The 25211-nt window shown below is 44.4% G+C and overlaps 1 protein-coding gene across 1 annotated transcript; it reads left to right on the plus strand.

The window, feature by feature from the left end:
• The first annotated feature begins 10436 nt into the window (after window positions 1-10436).
• On the plus strand, window positions 10437-19811 carry avpr2b.1 (arginine vasopressin receptor 2b, tandem duplicate, 1). Its single transcript, XM_055650316.1, has 2 exons — window positions 10437-11883; window positions 19128-19811. The coding sequence occupies exons 1-2, from the start codon at window positions 10986-10988 to the stop codon at window positions 19322-19324; spliced, it is 1095 nt and encodes a 364-aa protein (XP_055506291.1). The 5' UTR covers window positions 10437-10985; the 3' UTR covers window positions 19325-19811.
• Window positions 19812-25211: the final 5400 nt, after the last annotated feature.

Here is a 25211-nt window from a genome sequence, read left to right on the forward strand (position 1 = left end):
TCAATTAAAAACTGTCAGAGGATGAAGGGACAGGAAAGAACAATCTGCTCGGAATAAATTAAAAAAAAAAGACAGTCTGAACCAAAATATGCTTGTTGTTTATTTGCTATGCTCAACCAGGTGAATTTTAATGCCATGAGATAGAGGCCTGGTGAAGTTGAGAGGCGACGTGGAAGATAACAAAAACTTTCTAATCAACTCGAGAGGTTTGCTCAGAACTACAAACTTTCAGTGCAGTTATAACACAATCAGCATAGAAACATAGAAAATAGGTGCAGGAGTAGGCCATTCGGCTCTACGAGCCTGCACCGCCATTCAATATGATCATGGCTGATCATCCAACTCAGTATCCCATCCCTGCCTTCTCTCCATACCCCCTGATCCCTTTAGCCACAAGGGCCACATCTAACTCCCTCTTAAATATAGCCAATGAACTGGCCTCAACTACCTTCTGTGGCAGAGAATTCCACAGATTCATCACTATGTAATAAATGACTTTCTCATCTTGGTCCTAAAAGACTTCCCTCTTATCCTTAAACTGTGACCCCTTGTTCTTGACTTCCCCAACATCGGGAATAATCTTCCTGCATCTAGCCTGTCCAACCCCTTAAGAACTTTGTAAGTTTCTATAAGATCCCCCCTCAATCTTCTAACTTCTAGCATGTACAAGCCGAGTCTATCCAGTCTTTCTTCATACAATGATTACCTGCAAAACATCTGACAATGATTACCTGCAAAACAATGTCGCAAGGGGGCCACTGGTGCAGCTGGCAGCGCTGCAGCCTCACAGTGCCGAAGACCTGGGTTCAATCTGTATGTATCGTTAGCTTTTAGAAATGTTTGAATGGTGCACTGACTGGCTGACATTTTTAAATTTCGTTGTACATGGTTCATGTTACAATGACAATAAAGAAACTATTCTATTCTATTCAATCCTGACCTCGAGTTCAGTCTGTGTGCAGCTTACACGTCCTCCCTGTGACTTTGTGGGTGTACTTCGGTTGCTCCAGTTTCCTCCCACACTCCACAGACATACAGGTGTGTAGGTTAATTGGCCTGGGTAAAAAAAAAAGTGTAAATTGTTCCCAACATGTAGAACAGTGCTAGTAGTGTATGGGGTGATCTGTATTTGGCCTCTGGGGAAACAAAGTTGCTCCTGGTGTGCAGGGAGTGGATGTGAAAGTGAGATAAGATAGAATTATTAAGATCGATGGTCGGCGTGGACTCAGTGGGCCGTAGGACCCCTTTAAATGCTGTATCTCTGAACGAAACTAAACGACACCTTGTTCAACCCCTGGTTCGTGCTTCACAATAAGCAAGTGTAGGACTGTTTGTTTCTGGAGCGGTGAGGAGGTGGTGTGTGTTTTAAAATATGTTTGCATTAACAATTGTTCTGAGCAGACAGAAAAGAAGAGCTATATACTCAGAATTTGTGCACGAGTCATGACAGATATGTAAATATAGAACAATACAGCAGAGCAAAGGCCCATCAGCCCACAATGTCTGTGCAAAGCATGATGCTAAGTTAAATAAATCTCTTTAACCTGCACATGATCCATATCCTTCCATTCCATGCTTATCCATGTGCCTTTCTAAAAGCCTCTTGAATACCACTAAAGTATCTGCATCCACCATCACCACCACCCCTGGCAGCACATCGCAGGTACCCGTGAAAGATGAAAAGTAAAAGATAAAAGATGAAAACTAATTAAACCCAAGGAGAAAAGTAAGTTACAGAAGTGGCTCCCAAATGAACATTTGTCACAAAAATACTTAGTGGGCAGCACAGTGGCATAGCAGTAGAGCTACTCCTTACAGTACCAGGGACCCAGGTTTGATCCCGACTATGGATGCGTATCTGTACGGAGTTAGTACGTTCTCCCCATGACCTGTGTGGGTTTTCTCCGAGATTTGTTTCATCTCACACTCCAAAGGCATACAGGTTTGTAGGTTGATTGGCTTGGTGTAAATGTAAAATTGTCCCCAGTGAGTGTAGGTTAGTGTTAATGAGCAGGGATCTTCGGTCGGGATGGACCCGGTGGGCAGAAGGGCCTGTTTCCACGCTGTATCTCTACACTAAACTGAAATAAACAAGAAGCAATTGTTGAGCAACTGGCAATATTGTCAAAGTTCAAATTTGACAAGATGACATGATGTTTCCGATTGAGACATGGCTGCATGCCAATTGGTACTGTAAATAATTATACCAAGTTAGAAGATGGGGAGGTATCGACTTCTTACAAGCATATGGTGCAACAAAACCCGTTATCTTAAAATTAACTGTTTCCAGGATGGTGGGTTCATATAAGGGTATCAATAATAATTACTATGTTTGCTGAACCCCTGTAATATTCCCAATGAATTCCGTTTGTATTCCTGATTTCTCATGTATTTGTGACAGCATTGCTTTGCCAGAATGCTACATTTCACCATCTTTGTAGTTCGGCGTGTTACAAATTCCAATGTTCGCTCCTCAACATGAAGGCCCTAGTTTGGCGCATTCCGAACTGGCGGTAATATGCCCAATTTATTGTGAAGTTTATTTGTGACAGCATCCCAGGATCAGGTTAGAAGTGGTCTCCTATGTTTAATTGTTTTTTTCATAGCAGCGGTTTGCTGGTATCTTTATTTCCCACGGCTCCTTCTGGGCCCCTCTCTATCGTATATTTCTCTCCTGCTTTCCATCTGCCCTCTTTTCTTCTCTTCCCGCAGCCTTTATTTTTACCTCACTGTTCGATATCACGCACTTCTCTATTTTTCTACTATACTCTTTCTTTTCTTCCATTTACTGCTAAAAAAAAAAAAAGAAGTTGTACATAAAATGTAACATGTCAATATATATTAGGTATCTACAAGGTACCACATTATTGTATTTACTTCTAATAAAATTAAAATTTAAAAAATGGGGAAAATAGCATGTAGGAAGGATGCTGGTTTAAACTGAAAATAGACACAAAAAGCTGGAGTAACTCAGCAGGATGGGCAGCATCTTTGGAGAGAAAGAATGGGTGACATTTCGGGTTGAGACCCTTCTTCAGACAGGCGAGAGATATTGACAATGATGTAGAGAGATAAAGAACAATGAATGAAAGATATGCAAAAAAGTATCGATCATAAAGGAAACAGGCCATTGTTAGCTGTTTGTATTGTATATCTTTATTGTCATTTCCTGAGTATTCACATACCCAGAGGAAACAAAAAAACGTTGCTCAACCAGTGTCCATTCGATGTGCATTAAAAATAAATAGAAATAAAAATACATATATCATGAACAAATTAAACACTCTACTCTCTACTAAACATTCAACAGGCGTTCCGATCGGCAGCGGCACGACAGTGGCTCTGCTGCAGTGTGTCCAGGTTGGTGGTTGGTTCGCGATACTTTGGCAGGGGGCAAAGTCCGTTTAGCAGTCTTATAGCCTGCGGGAAGAAGCTGAGGAGCATCCTGCTGGTTTTGCAGCTAATGCTCCTGTACCTCTTCCCAGATGGCAGGATGGAGAATATGTGATGCGATGGGTGGTAGGGGTCTTTGATGATGGAGATGGCTCTGCTGATACATCTCTTCCTGTATAAGTCCAGCAGGAATGGGAGTGGAGCACCAATAATCCTGCTGGTGGTCTTCACAATCCTGTCTAGTTGGTGCCGTTCGTACGCCTTGCAGCTCCCGAACCAGGAAGTGATGCCGTAGGTCAATGTGCTCTCGATTGTTCCCCTATAAAAAGTCCGTAGGTGTGTAGTGGGGAGACCTGCTTTACGTAGTCTTCGGAGAGGGTGTAGTCGCTGCTGGGCTCTCTTGACCAGTGCTGTGGTGTTGGCCGTGGACGTCAGGTCATCTGACAGGTGTAGTCCTAGGAACTTCATGCTGCTGACCCTTTCCACATCGGCTCCATCGATGTGCAGAGGTGTATGGTGTTGTTTCCCCGCCCTCCTGAAGTCAACCACCATCTCCTTAGTTTTTACCACATTGAGAATGAGGTTGTGGGATTTGCACCAACCTGTGAGCAGCTCCACCTCCATCCTGTACGCCGATTCATCATTGTCACTGATGAGACCCACCACTGTTGTGTCATCAGCGAACTTGTTGATGAAGTTGTTGTTGAGTCTAGCAGTACAGTCATGTGTCAGCAGACTAAACAGCAGGGGGCTTAGGACACAGCCTTGGGGTGAGCCAGTGCTCACGGCTATGGTTTTTGATGTCCTACTGCCCACCCTGACTGTCTGCTGCCGTTGCGATAGAAAGTTCAGGACCCAGTTGCATGTGCCAGCATCAACCCCCAATAGCTCCAACTTCTCCACCAGCTGCTGCGGAATGATTGTATTAAAAGCAGAGCTGAAGTCTATGAAGAGGATCCTGGCATAAGTATTTTTCCGATCAAGGTGTGACAGTACGAGGTTCAGTGTTGTTGAGACTGCGTCCTCTGTGGATTGGTTGGCTCTGTAGGCGAACTGCAGTGGGTCTAGGTCAGCAGGTAGACTATTTTTGGATGTTTGTTGGATGAAAATGAGAAGCTAGTGTAACTTGGGTGGGGGAGGAATAGAGAGGGAATGCCGGGGTTACTTGAAGGTAGAGAAATCAAAACTCATACCACTGGGCTGTAAACTGCCCAAGCGAAATATGAGATGCTGTTCCTCCAATTTGCGTTTAGCCTCTGACAATGGAGGACACCTAGGACAGAGAGGTCTGTGTGGGAATGGTAAGGAGAATTAAAGCATTTAGTAACTCACTTAAAGGAGAAATAGCTTTGTGACTAAGAACAGGAGACATTAGATCACAAAAGGAAAGCAGACATTATAGATTTTAAGCATTAAATGAATAAATATTAAAGGAATTGAGATTCCATTGAGATTTGTGTACTTGCCTCGGGCAGTGATGGAATGAGAAAGAATGTATAAACATGTAGGGATTAAAGATGGATTTTTATGAGGGATTTTAACAATGAAATCAATTGGATTATGTTGACGACTTCATGTCAGAAGCGGCATGAATTTCCTGAAGAAGTTCATGGTAAGAAAGTGTTTCCCAAGAAACCAGGAGGTAGCTTATGTTATGTTTTCCAATGAGAAAGGAGATGGATTTGATTGCCACCCTATCAGTGCAATTCATTTACCATAAAATAAAAATCATAAATCAATTGATTTCAACATGGTGCTTGAAAGGGAGAGACGCAAAACAACTTAGATTCAAACTTTAGGAAATAGAAACATAGAAACTAGGTGCAGGAGGAGGCCATTCGGCCCTTCGAGCCAGCACCGCCATTCATTGTGATCATGGCTGATCATTCCCTGTCAATAACCCGTGCCTGCCTTCTCCCCATATCCCTTGACTCCACTAGCCCCTAGAGCTCTATCTAACTCTCTCTTAAATCCATCCTGTGACTTGGCCCCCAATGCCCTCTGTGGCAGGGAATTCCATAAATTCACAACTCTCTGGGTGAAAAAGTTTTTTCTCACCTCAGTCTTAAATGACCTCCCCTTTATAGGGAGGTTGCACGAAAGGTCACTGGGTCATAGGGCTCGACGCACAGAGCCACTAAATCCAACTGGAAGACATCCGTCACTTCCGGTATATGTTATTAATGCTAGAAACGCATACTTTCCTACCTGTTAAAAACCGCCAAAATGTTGAATTTTTGCGCTGAAAAAAATTGTGGGAGTCGGGGTAAGTGTGAGAGACATGTACCCAACTTTAGAATTCCAAACGTGAAGCGAAATGAAGGTATAGAGAAGCGAGAACTGAAGGGACAACAACAGCTAAAGTGCTTGGTGAACATTGAAAATATTGGGAAATATCGCGTTTGCTCACTGCATTTCATCAAGTAAGGCATTATTTGTGTTTTTTCTTGATTCCTTTGGTGTCTAAAAATTCCCAGAAGTGATAAATCTGGCTGTAAATTTTTCTTCAGATGCGTTTTCATTTTGTATGTAAATACCCACGAGAACCATGGACAATTTTAAAAAATTACAGCCAGATTTATCACTTCTGAAACTATTTAGATTCTAAAGGAATCAAGAAAAAACACAAATAATGCCTTAGTTGATGAAATGTAGTGAGCAAACGGCCAATGTTCGCCAAGCACTCTGGCTGTTGTTGTCCCTTCAGCTCTCGTTTCTATCTACCGTCATTTCTCCTCACTTTTGGAATTCTGAAGTAGGCTAAATGTCTCTCATGCTTATCCCGATTTCCATAATTATTTACAGCGCAAACATTGACAATTTCAGCGGGTTTTAACGGGCCCGCTACGCTGGAAACAATGGTAAGTGCCTACCTGCAGTTCATCGCGTGTAATCCATTTGGAGTAGTGTAGCAACAGTACGGGTCATGGGTCGTGACCCGACTGCCGTGAAACCTCCCTATTCTAAGACTGTGGCCCCTGGTTCTGGACTCACCCAACATTGGGAACATTTTTCCTGCATCTAGCTTGCCCAGTCCTTTTATAATTGTATATGTTTCTATAAGATACCCCCTCATCCTTCTAAACTCCAGTGAATACAAGCCTAGTCTCTTCAATCTTTCCTCATATGACAGTCCCGCCACCCCAGGGATCAATCTCGTGAACCTACGCTGCACTACTTCAATCACAAGGATGTCCTTCCTCAAATTAGGAGACCAAAACTGTACACAATACTCCAGATGTGGTCTCACCAGAGCCCTATACAACCGTCATGTGGGCTTTAAAGCAGGGGTCGGCAACCTTGTTCTGCGTAGGGGGCCAGGACCTATGTCTGTGAGCGGGTGGCGGACCACATCTATCGCCATAGCGTGACAATGGGTGTTGTTTTTCGCATCGTTTTCACGTTTTTATCCATTAGTTTTCTGCAGTTCCCAGATCAGCTCTCGTCCCCTAGACTGGCTGCAGTTCCCAGGTCACGAAAATGAATTGTCACAAAAATGAAAAAAAAAACCCGTCTGCGGTCCGGATGATTTCGGGTTACGAGCCGGACCCGGCCCATGGGCCATAGGTTGCCGACCCCTGCCTTAAAGCAATTCCATTTTTATTTGTGGTTAACTGGATCAGTCTAACAATGGGTAAAATGACAGAAAGGAAGTGTAATACAGGATCAAAGCAGAAGGTTCGTGCATAAAAGAGAACCAAGGATACCTTGAAAATGTAAGGGGCAACATAGAACTACATTTAAAAATGAGGACAATTTCAAAACCCAGCGCTTACACTAGTTACTGAGATCAAAGGACAACAGAATCTAGCACAAAGAAGTCTCGCTAATGGAGGTGGTGAATGAAATTGCAAGTGGCAACAGAATCAATACAATATTACCTACAATTATTTGGGAGTAAGGAGTGGTCAAGAGGGACGTGAACACACTTGTTCTGTACATTAAACAGCATCAGACACTGCATAATCACACGGTGTCAGATTCAGAATAGGGGAAGAGGATAGTGTGATGGATAACTCAGGGAAACCAAAACATATTGGTCACAAGGGCTCAACAAAACTAACTAAACAAAAGAACAGTCTATGAAAAAACACACACACATACCTAGAACCACAGGCGTTTTATTTCAGGAAGATGACAAAAGCATTCTAGCTGCCTTTAATGTGAGGAATGACAACTTCACCTGTCGGAACTGGAGATAGGTAAAGGCCAGAATAAATCAGGGCTGGCAATAGATAACCAAGGAAGGGTGGAGCCCACTATGGTCCATTGTTGACTAGGGAAGAGGTGATCACAAAGGGAGACAAAAGTGCTGGAGAAACTCAGTGGGTGTGGCAGCGTCTACGCTAGGATGTGAACAATGGAACTACTAGGATGATTAGGGTGGGGGAGGGAGGAAATTACAATAGACAATGACAATAGGTGCAGGAGTAGGCCATTCGGCCCTTCGAGCCAGCACCGCTATTCAATGTGATCATGGCTGATCATCCCCAATCAGTATCCCTTCCTGCCTTCTCCCCATATCCTCTGACTCCGCTATTTTTAAGAGCCCTATCTAGCTCTCTCTTGAAAGCATCCAGAGAACTGGCCTCCACCACCCTTTGAGGCAGAGAATTCCACAGACGCACTACTCTCTGTGAGAAAAAATGTTTTCTCGTCTCCGTTCTAAATGGCTTACTCCTTATTCTTAAACTGTGGCCCCTGGTTCTGGTCTCCCCCAACATCGGGAACATGTTTCCTGCCTCTAGCATGTCCAAGCCCTTAACAATCTTATATGTTTCAATGAGATCCTTCTAAACTTCAAAGCATGTACAAGCCTGGAGGGGTTGCAAGGGTTACTTGGAATAGAGAAATCAATGTTCGTACCACTGGGTTGTAAGCTGCCCAAGCGAAATATGAGGTGCTGTTCCTCCAGCTTGCATGTGGCTTCACTCTGACAGTGGAAGAGGTTTCCATCTTGGCTCTCCCCAACCATCTCCTGTTCTCAAGCCATCTACGTCACTTAAAATAAAAACAGGATATGTTGGAAATACACAGCATCCTACGCAGCATCTATAATGGGAAACTGACGGTAATGTTGCAAGCTGGTGACTGTTTCTGAGCTGAAATGTTAACTCTTTTTTCCCTGTCCACAGATGCTGTCTTTGCTCCTGAATATCTCCAACATTTTCTTCATTAGGTCAGATTTCCAGGATCTAACTCATCAACATTCGACCAGTATGTTTGTATTCACTATCTGTTCAATATTTCACTGTCATTTCCCCTCGGGTTGCTTAATAATGTGAAAATGTCCAGAAACATTTAATATACGAGATCTGATATTAGATATTGGATAAATGATATTACACGTAGTTCTGCTATAACATAAGTGTTGTGTCCCTAAGAAATATCACATGGTAGAAAAATGTGTTATAAAAACAATTGAAAATCCAAAAAGTTAAGTATGCTCAGGGAAAAAAGGGTTACATGGATAGAATAGGGCCCCTCAGAAACCAAAGTGATCATTTCAGTATGTGTGGAGCCAAAGGAGATGGGTAAGGGTCTCAATTGATATTTATCTTCTGTCTTTGCTGCAGATCTTGGGACAGTTAATGGAGAACAGTCTGTATCACAGTCCAGGAAGAGCCGGACATCCTAAAATGTATGAAGTTAGATTAATCTCCTGGGCCTGATCAGATATATCCAAGGACACTGTGCTAAAGGACTCTGACTCTAAATGTCACAGGTGATAAGAGGGTTAAGCGCTGGAGAGTTTCAGACTGGCAATAACAAAGTCTTCATCTTCCCACTCCTCCCCCTCCCCAGAATATTGTTAAAACATAATAACTTTTTAATAGCTATAAGATCTTTAATAGGTTATTTTTTTTTTATTATTGCAAGCTAAAAGTACAATGTTATGTAGTTTAATAGAATATCATTGCACAAGTGATATTGAAGCATTTTCTTATCAATTACCAGCGGCAGCCCACAGTGAAACTAGCAGGTGTGTTCTGAAGAGACATTGGCATCCGATCACTGTCGGGAGGTTACAGAGAAACAGTTCTTTTTTCCCCAGTCTTTATATTCCAAGACAGCTTTTTTTTCCCCTGCGTATAATCACCAAGGTATTTTCTAAGGGTTCTCCAGTTCCTTATCGAAATTAAGTTTTAACCGTTTCGATCGCGCAATGCTAATTCATCAATCCGAGTATGCAATTCGCGTGATGGAGATGCACGCAATACTACTCAGAAGGTATGGTCCGCACCGTACTCTGGAGCACAACCGACTCCTTTCTCAGTATTTGGAGGAACATCACCTCATATTTCGCTTGTTTAAGAAAGAGCTGCAGATGCTTGAAAAATCAAAGGTAGACAAAAAATGCTGGAGAAACTCAGCGGGTGAGGCAACATATATGAAGAATACGAATAGATGCTGCCTCACCCGCTGAGTTTCTCCAGCATTTTTTGTCTACCTTCATATTTCGCTTGGGCTTTCCCTCTCTCTCCATCCCTCCCCCATCATAGTTCTCCGACTAGTTTCACTGTCCTCCTGATTCAATTTTACTGATCGTATGCCTCGTTGTCACCTTCCCCTCAGCTAACATTGATCCATTCTACATTTTCCTTGACCACCGTCCCCTTGATCTCTCATTTTCACACCTTTCACATCTCTCTCTCTCTGTCTCCCTCGCCCCTGACTCTCAGTCTGAAGAAGGGTCTCGACCCGAAACATCACCCATCCTTTCCCTCCAGTGGTGCTGCCTGCCCCGCTGAGTTACTCCAGCATTTTGTGTCTACCTTCAGTTTTTCTTCATTGCGTTTGCAGAAGCCTTTCGCCGGCTCCCACGCTCGTTGTGAAAATAATTTGCTTGGTGTCTTTCAGTAGTTTTCATTCAAGTAAAAGCAATCTGGACACGAAAGGCAACGTGTCCGGTGAATAAGGGATGTCTTTTTACATTAGGGGGGGGGGGATGAACATTACAATGTGCGTTAAACATTCTGTTGATCATCGCTTCACTGGGAGATTTAGTTAATTCCAAATAGATTTTTAAACTAGCTCGGTCACATAGCGTAATTGATGAAAGTATTTGACATGGTGAAGCACGTAAAACAGGAATAAATCACCTCCCCGCACATCCAGACCCCCACCCTCTCTCCCGGAGATGTGTTGGAACTCCTTGGATTTAAAGCACCTCCTTCGCACCGATTGGTACATGTGGGAATGACTCGATGCTAAGTGGCCTCCCGTCTGAAGCTATAAGAAGCTACTTCGGCGGAGACTGGCGCTCAATGAGTAAGGTGGGCGAGGGATGAATGAATGAATATATGATAGAGGCTTGCTGATCTCACATAGACTCGCCTCCTGCAGCGAAGGACAGGACAGGACAGATTTAAGCGAGAACTCAGCCAGTCGGTGGAATAAGCCAAAGACAGACAGACAAGGCTGGAGTAACTCGGCGGGTCAGGCAGCATCTCTGGAGAAAAGGAATAGGCGAGGTTACGGCTCTGAGCACTTCTTCAGACCAGCCGATGGTTTAACGGACGTGCGCTGGCGTTGCAAGCGAGGCGAGGCGTGGAGACTGCAGCGAGCAACAGGTCAGCTATCAGTGAACCATGAAGTACTCGTCGCTATCACTGAACGGGAGCGATGGATGGCAAGTGCTAGCAAACACCACGGAGCCCGTGGAAAGCCTCGGCATGCCCGAGAGGGACGAAGGGTTGGCCAGAGCCGAGATTGCTGTGCTGGGGACCATCTTCGTGGCGGCCACGGTGGGGAACACGGTGCTCATCAGCGTCCTGTGGAATAGGAGGAAGAGGATGTCCCGCATGTCTGTCTTCGTGATGCACCTGAGCATCGCCGATCTGGTGGTGGCCCTCTTCCAGGTCCTCCCGCAGCTCATCTGGGACATCACGGAGATATTTATGGGTCCGGACGTGCTGTGTAGGATGGTGACTTATCTACAGCTGGTGGGAATGTTCGCCTCCACGTACATGGTGGTGGCCATGACCGTGGACAGGTTCCAGGCGGTCTGTTACCCCATGGTGACCTTCCGCAAGAAGAAGGCGTATTGGAACACGGCCATCTGCACCAGCTGGGTCTTGTCGCTCATCCTGAGTGTCCCTCAGGTCTTCATATTCTCCAATAAAGAGTTCCTCCCCGGCAAGGTGCAGTGCTGGGCGGAGTTCATCCAACCATGGGGGCTCAAGGCTTACGTCACCTGGATCTTCACCGTCATTTTCTTCATCCCCACCGTCGTCCTGACCACATGCCAGGTCAAAATCTGCAGGGTCATCCGACTGAACATTTACGCCAAGACGCACCAGCAGCACCCCGAGACGACCAAGAGCCAGACTGTGCACTCGAGGGCCAGCAACGTCAACTGCATGTCGAAAGCAATGAACAAGACGGTGAAAATGGCAGTGGTCACGGTGTTTGCCTATGTGTTGTGCTGGACACCTTACTTTGCAGTGCAGCTGTGGACGGCTTGGTATCCCAGCGACATCAGCCAGGGTGAGTGTGACACCACTTCCTCAATAACCAACTTCACTAAAAAAATGTCCCCCACATCCCTTCTGCTTAACCCAAGGTACACGAGAACATGTGTAGGAAGGAATTGTAGATGCTGGTTTATACCGAAGACGGACACAAAGTTCTGGGGTAACTCAACGGGCCAGGCTGCATCTCTGGAGACGATGCATCTCTAGATGACGTTTCGGGTCCTTTCCCTTCTTCAGAATGGACGAAAACATCCCACCCATCACCCCCCCCCCCCCCCCCCCCCCCCCCCCAGAGATGGCGCCTGACCCACTGAGTTACTCCAGCACTTTGTGTACACGAGAACATAATAGAAGCAGAAATAAACCATTCGGCCCTTCGAGCCTGATCTTTCATTCAATGCAATCACAGCTAATCTACATCAGCTACCATACCATCGCCCCATATCCCTTAATAAGCAGGAACCTGCCAGTTTCCGTTTTCCATCCTGTATTATTCCAAGTGCTTCTCTTAAAAATGTTCTCAAATGATTCCTATTGCAAGAGAAAATAAGTGAATGCATTTCTGGAACTACCTTTAGTTAGCAGTGGACCCACTACAGATCCAGAGACCCGGTTGGATCCTGACTACAGGTGTTGTCTGTACGCAGTTAGTACGTTCTGCCAGTGACCTGCGTGGGTTTTCTCTGAGATTTATTTTCTCACACAAAGACGTTTGGAGATTATTCGGCTTGGTCCCTAGTGCGTGTAGGGTAGTGTACGGGGTCGATGCGGTGGGCCGAAGGACTGTTTCCGTGCTGTGTCACTGCTGTCTAATTGATCGTGCCATCTTTCATGTCTCCCGGGGCTTGAAGCGATTTACAATGAATTCGTTGTATTGTATTCAATGGCTTTTACATCAAAGCCCCACAAATACTAACGCGCAAAGGGCCAGACTGGTGATATTAGGGGTTAACGTCGACACTTCTTTGGGCAGTGAAGAAAATCCATTAGTTTTTTTATAGCTCCAATTGTTCAATTGGATCTTTGACATGCATCACCTTTTAGCACAGACAGATAGATATAGGCCATTCCACTCTGCGAAGGAACTGCAGATGTTCAATGTGATCATCGAAGATTACACTAAAATCGGTACTGGAGCGTTCCAGCGGGTGCATATCAGCTTGATTCATTTGGAGCGAAGAAATTCCTAGGAAAGGACTTTTGCTCGAGAGTTGTTTCTTTCGCTCCATTCATGCTGCAGAACCGCGCAAAGTTTCTCCAGCTTTTTTTTGGTAACAATGATATAGGCCATTAGACTCTGCGAGCCAGCTCCGCTGTTCAATGTGATCATGGCTGATCATCTAAAATCGGTACCGCGTTCCTGCTTTTTCCACATATCCCTTGATTCATTTAGCCCCAAGAGCTAAATCTAACTTTATCTTGAGAGTTGTTGAGTCTTGCGTCTCATTCAAAAGACAGAACCGCACACAATATCCGCAGGAGGCCATTCGGCCCTTCCAGCCTGCTGTGATAATGACCGGTCATTCACATTCAGTCCTTGCCCTGCCCCCCCCCCCCTCCCTCCATCAATTAATCTCTGAAAAATTACATCGAACTCATCCTTGAAGACACGAGTCTGAAGAAGTGTCTCGACCCGAAACGTCACCTATTCCTTTTCTCCAGAGATGCTGCCTGACCCGCTGAGTTACTCCAGCTTTTTGTGTCTATATTGAATACACCCAATGATGTGACTTCCACCGCCTTCTATGAAAGAGAAGCCCACGGCTCCACCACTCTCTGGATTAAGAATTTATGCTGCTTTCTCCTTTGACCCGGAGGACACCTCTGGCAATGTGGAGGTTCACCCGACAAACAACTAACAATGGCCCGTTTCCTTTATCATCGTTACTTGCATATCTTTCACTCATTGTTCTTTATCTCTCCACATCACCGTCTATGTCCCTTATCCCTATTATCCCTCACCAGTCTGAAGAAGGGTCTCGACCCGAAACGTCCCATTCCTTCTCTCCAGAGATGCTGCTCGTCCCGCTGAGTTACTCCAGCTTTCTGTGTCTATCTTATGACACATTGGCTTTCTCTCGCAGCCTGTTACTTATGCGCTTTTATTTCAGGGGACGCCTGAATAAGTTATCTCACGCAAATATTACACTTCATTAATCTGTTAATTGTACCATAATATATTTCTCCTCGTGATAGCAAAATCTACCTCCTAATTAGAACTCCTTTAAAATGCGGATCGTACAAAACGCGGTTGGAAAAGGAAATACGGTTGAATCCTAGAAATAAATCCCAGAAGTTCCACAACGACTCACGCAAGTCTTATTTTTACACCGTTTGTGAGAATTTGAATCACAAATATCACTTGTTGCGCCTTAATCTGACGCCTCTGTTTAAAATTAAATCGTTGAGAATGAATAACAAACCCCACCGTGTTATTATACTAAACGTGTGCGTGGGGAGTTAGAATGCAAAAGGGATACATGCCTCTATGTTGATTCAATTGCGGCGTGAGAAACGACGGCGGCAAGAACACTTGCATCCTGGCGCCGTGAGTTTCACATCCTGCAAAACGGGATGCGAGGTGTTTTTGGACAAGATCGGAAATGCCATGGAAAGGAATGCGATCCACTTACCTGATCCACCGCTGCGCTGGTGTTCAAAGTACTCGCCATCCCACTTTTGGGTGGGAATTGAATGGATCTAAGATAGACACTAAGTGCTGGGATAACTCAGCAGGTCAGGCAGTCTGGAGAAAGGTCTGGTCCCGAAACGTCATCTACAGTATTCCTTTTCTCCAGAGATGCTGCCTGTCCCGCGGAGTCACTCCATCTATTTGTGTCTATCTTCGGTTTAAACTAGCATCTGCAGTCCCTCCCTAGGTATCTTAGTTTTGTTTAGTGATACAGCGCGAAAACAGGCCCTTCGGCCCATCGAGTCCGCGCTGATCAGCGATCGCCCCACTATCCTACACACGAGGGACAATTTACAATTTTACCGAGGCCAATTAACCCACAAACCTGTACGCCTTTGGAGCATGGGAGGCAACAGGAGCAACCCCACGCGGTCACAGGGAAAACGTACAGCAACTCCACGCTGGAGGGCACGAATAGGCGTTGTTTCGTGCCGGGGCCTTTCTTCAGACTAATGTAGTTAGGGGAGGAGAGAACTTCTGACTTTCTCCCCCTATTACAGTCAGTCTGGAGAAGGGACCAGACCCTTGTTCTTGTCCTCCAGAGAAGCTGCCAGACCGGTCTTTTCTCACCACCAGCTCTTCTCACCTTCACCTCTCCCCTCCCCACCCCCCTACTTTCAGTCCGAATAAGTTGTTCCGACCCGAAACGTCACCCATCCCTTTTCCCCATAGATGCTGTCAGACCTTCTGAGTTAATCCAGCACCAGTTCCTTCTTAAACACCGAATCCACTGAAATACTCGATGCCTCTGCCTAATCTATCATCCTCCCCGCACTGAGACAAGGAGAGCTGGCCTGTTGCCCCAGCGGCGAGGGTGATCAGTGGTTTATATCTTGAAGTTCAGAGCCTTATTGGAAAATATAGATGACCCACCCAAATTGGACCTAGTCTTCCTCTGCCAATCCCAAATTCAATACGCAGCCACCTTGAAGCCAGAATAATCAAGAGTGTTTTATTGTCATATGTCCCGGAGGCGGAAATGAAACTCTTACTTGCTGCAGCACAACAGAATATGTGAACATGTATATAATGAAAAAAAAGAAAAAGTTTAATAAATAACAAACATAGTGCAAATAACAATATAGTCTTTTGCAATTCAGAGCTCATAACTTATTTGTTGTGTTTAATAGCCTGATGGCTGTAGGGAAGAAGATGTTCCTGAACCTGGACGTTACAGTCTTCAGGCTCCTGTACCTTCTTCCTGGCAGTGGTGAGATAAGTGTGGCCAGGATGGTGTGGGTCCTTGATGATTTTGGCTGCCCTTTTTGAGGCAGCGAGTACGATAGATCCCTTCGACGGTGGGGAGGTCAAAGCCGGTGATGGACTGGGCAGTGGTCACAACTTTTTGTAGTCTTTTTTGCTCCTGGACGTTCAAGTTGCCAAACCAGGCCACAATGCAACCAGTCAGAATGCACTACCATGCACCTGTAGAAGTTTAGGAGAATCCTCTTCGACATGCCGAATCTCCGTAATCCTCTCAGGAAGTAGAGTCGCTGATGTTATTGTGAGCCGGGTTATTGTGATGGCACCATTTGGTCAGTCGGTTGATCTCACTTCTATACTCTGACTCGTCCCCATCTGTGATTCGTCCAATCACAGTGGTGTCATCGGCGAACTTGATGGAGTTCGCACTATGACCGGCTACGCAGTCATGGGTATAGAATGATTAAAGCAGGGGGGTGAGCACGCAGCCTTGAGGTGCTCCTGTATAATTGTTACTGGCTCCTGTATAATTGAAGTGGTTCCTCCAATTTGAACAGACTGTCGTCTGTGGACGAGGAAGACGAGGATCCAATTGCAGAGGGATGCCCAGTTCCGAGAGCTTGGTAACCAATAGATTTTGTGTTTGATGTATAAGGAATAAGGAAGTACAAATGCTGATACACAAAAGGGCACAAAGTGCTGGAGTAATTCAACAGGTCTGGCAGCATCTCTGGAGAACATGGATAGGTGACGCTTCGGGTCGAGACCGATTACATGATTGTAGGGGCTATCTATCCTTTACCACTATTTCCACCAGCAACACCGCTGAGCCTGTCATACACTCTTTCCTGGTTTCTACCTTTACAATATAGCAATCGCTCGAAAATCAACACCAAATAGGCACCCTTCATTAAAGGCAAACTGGATTGAAAGTCTGATGAACGGCCTCAACCCGAAACGTCATCTATTCCTTTTTTTTCTCTCCAGAGATGCTGCCCGACCCGCTGAGTTACTCAAGCATTTTGTGTTGTGACTCTCTGCAGCTAGATTGAGATGGGACACAGTGTGAGGGAACTAGTTTCTTCACAAAGGCTTGGCGCTGTGTTATTATTGCGCCATATTAGAATTAATCTATCAACTCCCCATTCCTGCTCCTTTGGAAGCGCGTACCACTCAGCAGATGTGTGGTCAAATTTCAACCCTCACTTATTCAAGATTCAAACACATGGACAGATGACGTTTCAGGTCGAGATATTTTATACTGATTTTGGAGGGGGGGGGGGGGGGGGGGGGAGGGGAGGGGGGGGGGTTGGAAGAGATGCCGCGTTTTGTCCCGCTTTCCCACCTTCCACCCCCATCCCCCATCCCCTACAATCAGTCTGAAGATGGATCTCGACCCAAAACATCATCTACCCATGTTCTCCAGAGATGCTGCCTGACCTGTTGAGTTACTGCAGCACTTTGTGAATTAATCGGCATTTGTAGTTGGAGTGATGGAGTCATAGAGCATGGAAACAAGCCCATTGGCCCAACTTGCCCACGCCGACCAACATGTCCTATCTACACCAGTCGCACCCGCCTGCGCTTGGCCCATATCCCTCCAAACTCCAAGATAGATACAAATGCTGGCGTAACTCAGCATCTCTGGAGGATAGGAATAGGAATAGGAAACAGTTCAGGTCGGAACAACCTCTGCAGACCGAAACGTATCCTATTCATGCACCTGTCTAAATGTTTCTTAAACGTTGCGATAGCACCACCTGCGATAGAAACATAGAAATTAGGTGCAGGAGTAGGCCATTCGGCCCTTCGAGCCTGCACCGCCATTCAATATGATCATGGCTGATCATCCAACTCAGTATCCCGTACCTGCCTTCTCTCCATACCCTCTGATCCCCTTAGCCACAAGGGCCACATCTAACTCCCTCTTAAATATAGCCAATGAACTGGCCTCGACTACCCTCTGTGGCAGAGAGTTCCAGAGATTCACCACTCTCTGTGTGAAAAAAGTTCTTCTCATCTCGGTTTTAAAGGATTTCCCCCTTATCCTCAAGCTGTGACCCCTTGTCCTGGACTTCCCCAACATCGGGAGCAATCTTCCTGCATCTAGCCTGTCCAACCCCTTAAGAATTTTGTACGTTTCTATAAGAGCCCCTCTCAATCTCCTAAATTCTAGAGAGTATAAACCAAGTCTATCCAGTCTTTCTTCATAAGACAGTCCTGACATCCCAGGAATCAGTCTGGTGAACCTTCTCTGCACTCCCTCTATGGCAATAATGTCCTTCCTCAGATTTGGAGACCAAAACTGTACGCAATACTCCAGGTGTGGTCTCACCAAGACCCTGTACAACTGCAGTAGAACCTCCCTGCTCCTATACTCAAATCCTTTTGCTATGAAAGCTAACATACCATTTGCTTTCTTCACTGCCTGCTGCACCTGCATGCCTACTTTCAATGACTGGTGTACCATGACACCCAGGTCTCGCTGCATCTCCCCTTTTCCTAGTCGGCCACCATTTAGATAATGGTCTGCTTTCCTGTTTTTGCCACCAAAATGGATAACCTCACCCAGCCTATCCAAGTCACCTTGCAGTCTCCTAGCATCCTCCTCACAGCTAACACTGCCCCCCAGCTTAGTGTCATCCACAAACTTGGAGATATTGCCTTCAATTCCCTCATCCAGATCATTAATATATATTGTAAATAGCTGGGGTCCCAGCACTGAGCCTTGCGGTACCCCACTAGTCACTGCCTGACATTGTGAAAAGTACTCCCACACTTTGCTTCCTGTTTGCCAGCCAGTTCTCTATCCACATCAATACTGAACCCCCAATGCCGTGTGCTTTAAGTTTGCATACTAATCTCTGATGTGGGACCTTGTCGAAAGCCTTTTGGAAGTCCAGATACACCACATTCACTGGTTCTCCCCTATCCACGCTACTAGTTACATCCTCGAAAAATTCTATAAGATTCGTCAGACATGATTCACCTTTCGTAAATCCATGCTGACTTTGTCCAATGATTTCACCACTTTCCAAATGTGCTGCTATCCCATCTTTAATAACTGACTCTAGCAGTCTCCCCACTACCGATTTTAGACTAACTAGTCTGTAATTCCCCGTTTTCTCTCTCCCTCCCTTCTTAAAAAGTGGGGTTACGTTTGCTACCCGCCTTGTTTCTGCAGATATCAAAAGCACACCTTCAAAAATGTGCCCATGCGCCTAATGAGAGTTTCACTGCACTGCGCGCAGTCTCAAGTTTCTCGCGAAGTGACATTGGAAGTCAGGTCCACGAACACACATCCCGACCGAGTTGGCTGACGTGACGGCCGCGATCACCACTCTTGTGTTCTCTGTCCACAGGCGCCGTTTTCACCATTATCATGCTTCTGGGGAATTTGAACAGTTGCACCAATCCCTGGATATACATGTACTTCTGCGGACAAATCCCACGCTGCACCAAACGCGAACCAAGGAGTTCAGTGCAAAAGGAATCCGCCACCACGGCCAGCGTTAACCTGGGAGACAAGGAGGTTGGATATGCCTTTACGGCGGTTTAAGATGGCAGAACGACGGATTACAGCAATTTGGCAACGCGGAATTAAGAACCATTGAAATCCAAAACTTTAACTCAGTAATGTCGTTTTCCCACTAAATCGTCCCTTCTTTCAGAATCTATTCAAGCATTTCTTTTAAATATAGGCTACAATTATCTGTATTTATAAGATTATCTGCATGAATTTGTTGATCTGAAGAAGGATCCCAACCCGAAACGTCACCCACCCTTTTACTCCAGTGACCTGCTGAGTTACTCCAGCACTTTGTGTCTTTCTTTGGTATAAACCAGCATCTGCAGTTCCTCATTTCTAAACTTATCCTTGATCAGCAAAGCAACAATTAGCACTAGGGAGAAGGCAGGAGAATGGAGTTGAGAGGGAAAGATAGACGATGAGCCATGATTGAATGGCTGCAGTAGACTCGATGGGCCGAATGGGCTAATTCCGCTCCTATGACATAAACATTCAACATCATAATCATATTTGATTAGGCAAGTATGTTTTGCAACATACAAGGAATTTCATTTGCTATACAGTCACCATGCCAATAATAAGCAACCAAACACACTAAAATACATTTTAACATGAACATCCACCGCAGTGACTCCTCCGCATTCCTCACTGTGATCCCCCACGGTCCTGAGGTCATTTGTTGCCGGATTTTATTCTGGCCTCGTCTCACCTCCAGTTTATTCCATCCCCACCACTTTGTCTCAAGCTGGATTCCAACCCGAAACATCACCTATTCTTTTTCTCCACAGATGCAGCCCGAGTTTCTCCAGCACTTTGTGCCTGTCATCCAACATGTTCCATTCTCCCAATTGATTTACATTACACATTATGTGGATTATTTCATGAGAAGGCAAGTTGGGATTTGGTATACAGACAGAAAAAGCTATAAACATTCGGTAGGTCATAATTGGACTGTATGGCGAGCGAACTAGAGAAAGTTTCAGGTGAATTATCTTCAGTCAGAACCGGTAAAGGTTACAAATGTAACCCATTCACAGTTACAGAGAATGGGGAAATGGGCAGCGGGGCAAATGGGAGGGTCTGTAAAAAAAAAGGGGCAGACCAGAGGAGATTGAATTACATATGTGGTGGTGTGGTGGTCAAGAAAAAACAAGAAACTGCAGATGCTGGATTCGTGAGCAAAACACAGTGCTGGAGGAACTCAACGAGCCAGGCAGCAACAATGGATGGAATGGCTGTGTTTTTGGTCTTTAGATTCCTAGTGACTGTACTGGCTAAAATAAAGGGATAAAGGCTACTGGGCAACCAAAGGTATGTCCGTGAGTGGTGCAAGTAAAAGACAAATAGAATCTAAAAGAGAGAGCAGGAACGCAATAAACACCGGAGATATGGAGTACGATGGTTGATTGTCTGAAACTGATGAATTTGAAGTTGAGAGCCCATGCTGTGATGTCCCAGTGATAAGATACTGTTCCTTGTTCTCACTTTGGGCTTCTTTGAAACCCAAAGATGGGAAGATCTTATTGAGAGTGGGAAGGAGAAACCTCATACAGACGGAGCACAGGTGTTGTGCAGATAAGCAGTGTTGAACACATAAGCTTAAAAAGCAATTTGTCCAACATAGGGATTAAACAGGAAATGTTAACTTCTCCCACTTTATTCCATGTTCATCGAGATTAGGGTTGATAGAGCGAGAGACTGGGCTACTTTAACCATGCACAAGTTTGTTGCCGAACAGCATGAAAGCTTTCTCCAAAATGTCGTGACATTGCGCCTCGTGTTCATGCTCAGACTATTTTTCCACTTTTAGTCTTGTAGCTACTGGAGTTAAATTGCCAAAGACAATCAAATTATGCATGATTTTAAAATGTGCATGGAACACCATTACACTGGAAATTGATTTCTTATGCAGACAAAGCCAATAACCGACTCTCCACTCGAGTGTAAAGACTATTCACAGTTGAATGCCTGATGTTCAGATATTCATTTATTAGGCCAGAATTTACCATCAAAAATAATGACGAGACTAATAGCATTCATCAATATTTCAATACAAATCAATGTGCATGTGAAGGCAGATTAGTTTATTTTTTTTAAATCATTAAGATGCCACTCAAGAAATAGTGTCCAATTTTAGTTTCAAAAGGACACCATCTACTTAAATGCCAAAGTTGAACCAAACTAATCCCACAAAAGTTAGGATGGTCCCTTCAGTTCAAGTACACTGGTTAAAGACATCATGTCTTATTTGCTGCCAATCACCCTACTGAAAACTATACATGTCCCATTTTTCTAGCTTTTAGTTGCCGAGGTAGAACTTTTATTATCTATTGAACTTTTTTTTCCCTCTTAACCCGATCCTCTCTTTCGCTCCGATTGCATGAATTCATGACGGCATCTTATACTTCTCCCTTCAGACAGTGCGCTATTGATTTTGCAAAACTTCAGTCAGATTGGTGAATGACATGTACTTATTTTCCCAGTTCTTCTGGATCCCAGTGCCCTGCAGAGGGGAAATCACACTTTTTTGTTGCCTACTTTGTTACCTTTGTGCAGTTCCAGTGAAATTAAGTGGTCGAACTTAAAGTAGGTTTGGTTCATTCTTTGTACAACATTTATTGAGCACAGGGCTCAAAACAAACATCGCACTGGGAACAATGTAAAAATAAACTATCAATTTCCACCTTTAGTATGTACGGGTACGATGAATCAATTTATCTCCAATTGAATTTTAGTTATTTATTATCTGTTTATTAATTATAACCATTAAGCATCCTGCTCCCTTAAATAACAACTGAATGATGCTCCAATGTAGCAAATAATATGGTGTTTTCTTTAAGCAAAATACCATTGTCATTATGAAAGAGAACATTGTGATTATGATGAGCAGACTTTGAACTTGCGATCAACTTGCTTGGCTTCATTGGTACAATGATTAGGAAATATTGGAATATAGGTGTGACAATTGGTTTATTTTGAAGCATGAAATTCTATTGTTGTGCTTATGTACAATCTTTGTCCATTTCGAGAGATTAAAAGCAGATTGCATGTGTGCAGATTGTGTATAATTGCACCTTCATTTTGCATTACATTGAAACAAAAGATTTCTTCATTAGTAGATCCTTGTACTATTTTTGTTACACAAAAATGCTTGAGAAACTCAGCGGGTGCAGCAGCATCTATGGAGCGAAGGAGATAGGCAACGTTTTGGCTTGAAACGTTGCCCATCTCCTTCGCTCCATAGATGCTGCTGCATCCGCTGAGTTTCTCCTGCATTTGTGTACCTTCGATTTTCCAGCATCTGCAGTTCCTTCTTAAACACTGTTTTTGTTACATAGGTTTCAGGTACAATCTGCAGAAGTCATGCAAGAGGGTGGAATTTGAAGTTCCTCAACTATCGACAAAGTCACAATGTGGATCTTAGATTGGTGCCAGGGAACCTGTTGTTCTTATGCTATCTTGAATGTTTTCATGATAGAGTTAGATTTAGCTCTTAGGGCTGATGGAATCAAGGGTTATGGGGAATAAGCAAGAACGGGGTACTGATTTAAGATGATCAGCCATGATCATATTGAAGGGCCGAATGGCCTACTCCTGCACATATTTTCTATGTTTCTACATTTCTAGCAGGTTATGTTACTCAGGTTAAGAAAACTTGGCAGGTTCTAAAGTGCCATCTTTTAGGGGATTTTTCATCATACAATTCGGTTTCACCCCCCAATGCATTCCCTGCAAGTGCAACTAGGCATCATCACCATTGACCAGACCAAATCTCTGCTTAGAACAAAAACAAAAGTGTTGAAGGAACAGTGGGTCAGGCAGAACTGTGGAGGGAATGGCCAGACCATGATTCAGGTTGGGACCCTTCTTCAGAGAGTGCTAACATGAAACGCTACCTGTTCATTCTCTCCATAGATGCTGACTGATCTCATTCTCTCCATAGATGCTGGCTGATCTGCCGAGTTCCTCCAGCACTTTGGATGTATTTTTGCTCACGATTCCAGTATCTCAAGTTTCTAGTGTCTCCAAGTCTGTTAAGGATTGGTTAACAGATATAATCAACACCTTGCTACACAACTTGGTCACTGTGGAACATGAAGTACACTCACTACACTGTTACTTTACATTGAAGATCACTTATTGACAAATAATTTTACACAGATTAAAACTCCTGTCTGGTTTACACAGATAAAATGGTACACATGAACAAAAAATTTAAAAATCATGTTAAAATAGTTCAGTATTAAATAAAACCAGACAAGTCAAATTTTACAGTTGCTATCCGGTAAAGTCTTAAATAACAGGAACATTTTGATGCAACTATTTAGGGGGCTGGTGAAACCCCCCTTGAAATATTGAATCCATTTTTTCTCTCCATGTTGAATTAGGGATGTGCCTCCATTGGAGGCAGTGCACAAGTCCAAAGAACAGTCCTGACCTGAAGCATTGCCTATCCATTTCCTTCAGAGACTGAGAGGAAAATCAGCCATGAATGAATGGCAGAGTAGACTGAATGATCCGAATGGCCTAATTCTGCTCCTATGATTTATGAACTTGTGTTGCCCGACGTTCAAAGTCTTTCGAGCACTTTGTGTTTTGCAGTGGATAAAATGGTCACTCAGTAGATTTCTGAAATGAATATAGGTGCCCGAGTGAAACATAATTCTTAGAGTGAAAGCTGAACGTTTTCCCCTGTGAAGGAGTTAGAACTAGGAGATGGTTGCCAGAGCAAAGGGTCATCCATTTCAGACAGAGATGAGAAGGAATTTCTTCATTCTTGGAGTTGTGGATCTTTGGATAGGTTGTGTGTAGACCTTTGTCTCTATCCCAGAAAGTCACTGAACATAGTCAAGGTGGAGATTGCTAGAAGTTTGAAGTACAAAGGAGTCAGGTGATACAGGGAGAATGTGTCGAGACAAAGACTGCATCTTATGGAATAGTAAAGGGGGGGGGGGGGGGGGGGGGGGGGGGGGGGGGGGGGGGGGGGGGGGGGAGGAGTGCCTTTTTACTTCAACCCAAACCCAAACAACCATTTGCAGGCAGTGCTTTTTTACCTCTAACCATATTTTCATTTTCAAACCAAATTAAGGGTACTCACAGTGCTGTAGACATTTGTCAGTGTCATTCAGAGCTCTGATTGAGGCACACCACTTGCAGAGACTGATTGAGGCACACCACTTCCTGGTTTTATAGTCCCTCCCCCTCCCTCCAGCAGGGGCAGCAGAGAGAATGGGGAATTTTGTAAAAACATTAATATCTCTGTCAATTTTCATCGACGGGAAAAATCCTCGGCACATATGCGGCGGAGGGGGGCCCTGAGCGAGGTGGCCAAAAATGACGGCCGTGAGTGGCGGCGTACTCTCGGAAATCGCAGCACAGAAAGCCAAAACCGGTCAAGAACAGTCTTTTAGTAATATAGACATTCCAATTCGGGCGACCCATAGTTAAGCAGAGTCAAATTTTTTTAATTTATTTTTTTAATCCTTATGAAGAGGAGTATTGCAGATGCTGGCAATCTGAAATAAAATACTTGAGATACTCTCAGATGCTTAGACAACAACTGAAGAGATAGAAACAGGATTATCAACCCAAAACATTAACGGTGATTCTCTCTCTGTAGATGATGCCGAGGATACAAAGTAGATCAGGCAGCAATGTTATAAAACCGGAAAAATGGTATCACAGTTTCCCCAAACAAACAACACTGAAATAAGGCAGATTAATCTGTTTCAATAATGGGAATTGAGGGATAATTGTTAGCAAAGTTACCAGGGATACCTTCCCACCCAAGAGGACATAGACCCTCAGATTAAGGTTGCGTGCAAAGGACAGCATGTCTAATAGTACAGCGCTGCAAAACAGAGTTATCCTGGAATCTTGCACTCAGGTTTGCGGAGAATGACTCTAAACCTGGAAC

The sequence above is a fragment of the Leucoraja erinacea genome, chromosome 19 (genome assembly GCF_028641065.1).
Source record: "Leucoraja erinacea ecotype New England chromosome 19, Leri_hhj_1, whole genome shotgun sequence".
Classification (NCBI taxonomy): Eukaryota; Metazoa; Chordata; class Chondrichthyes; order Rajiformes; family Rajidae; genus Leucoraja; species Leucoraja erinaceus.

Bases quoted from the DNA above. Each gene is read 5' to 3' on its own strand.
- avpr2b.1 (XM_055650316.1), top strand. From the start codon at position 10,986: ATGAAGTACTCGTCGCTATCACTGAACGGGAGCGATGGATGGCAAGTG. The intron at 11,884-19,127 runs GTGAGTGTGACA...CTCTGTCCACAG, and splicing joins TCCCAGCGACATCAGCCAGG to GCGCCGTTTTCACCATTATC.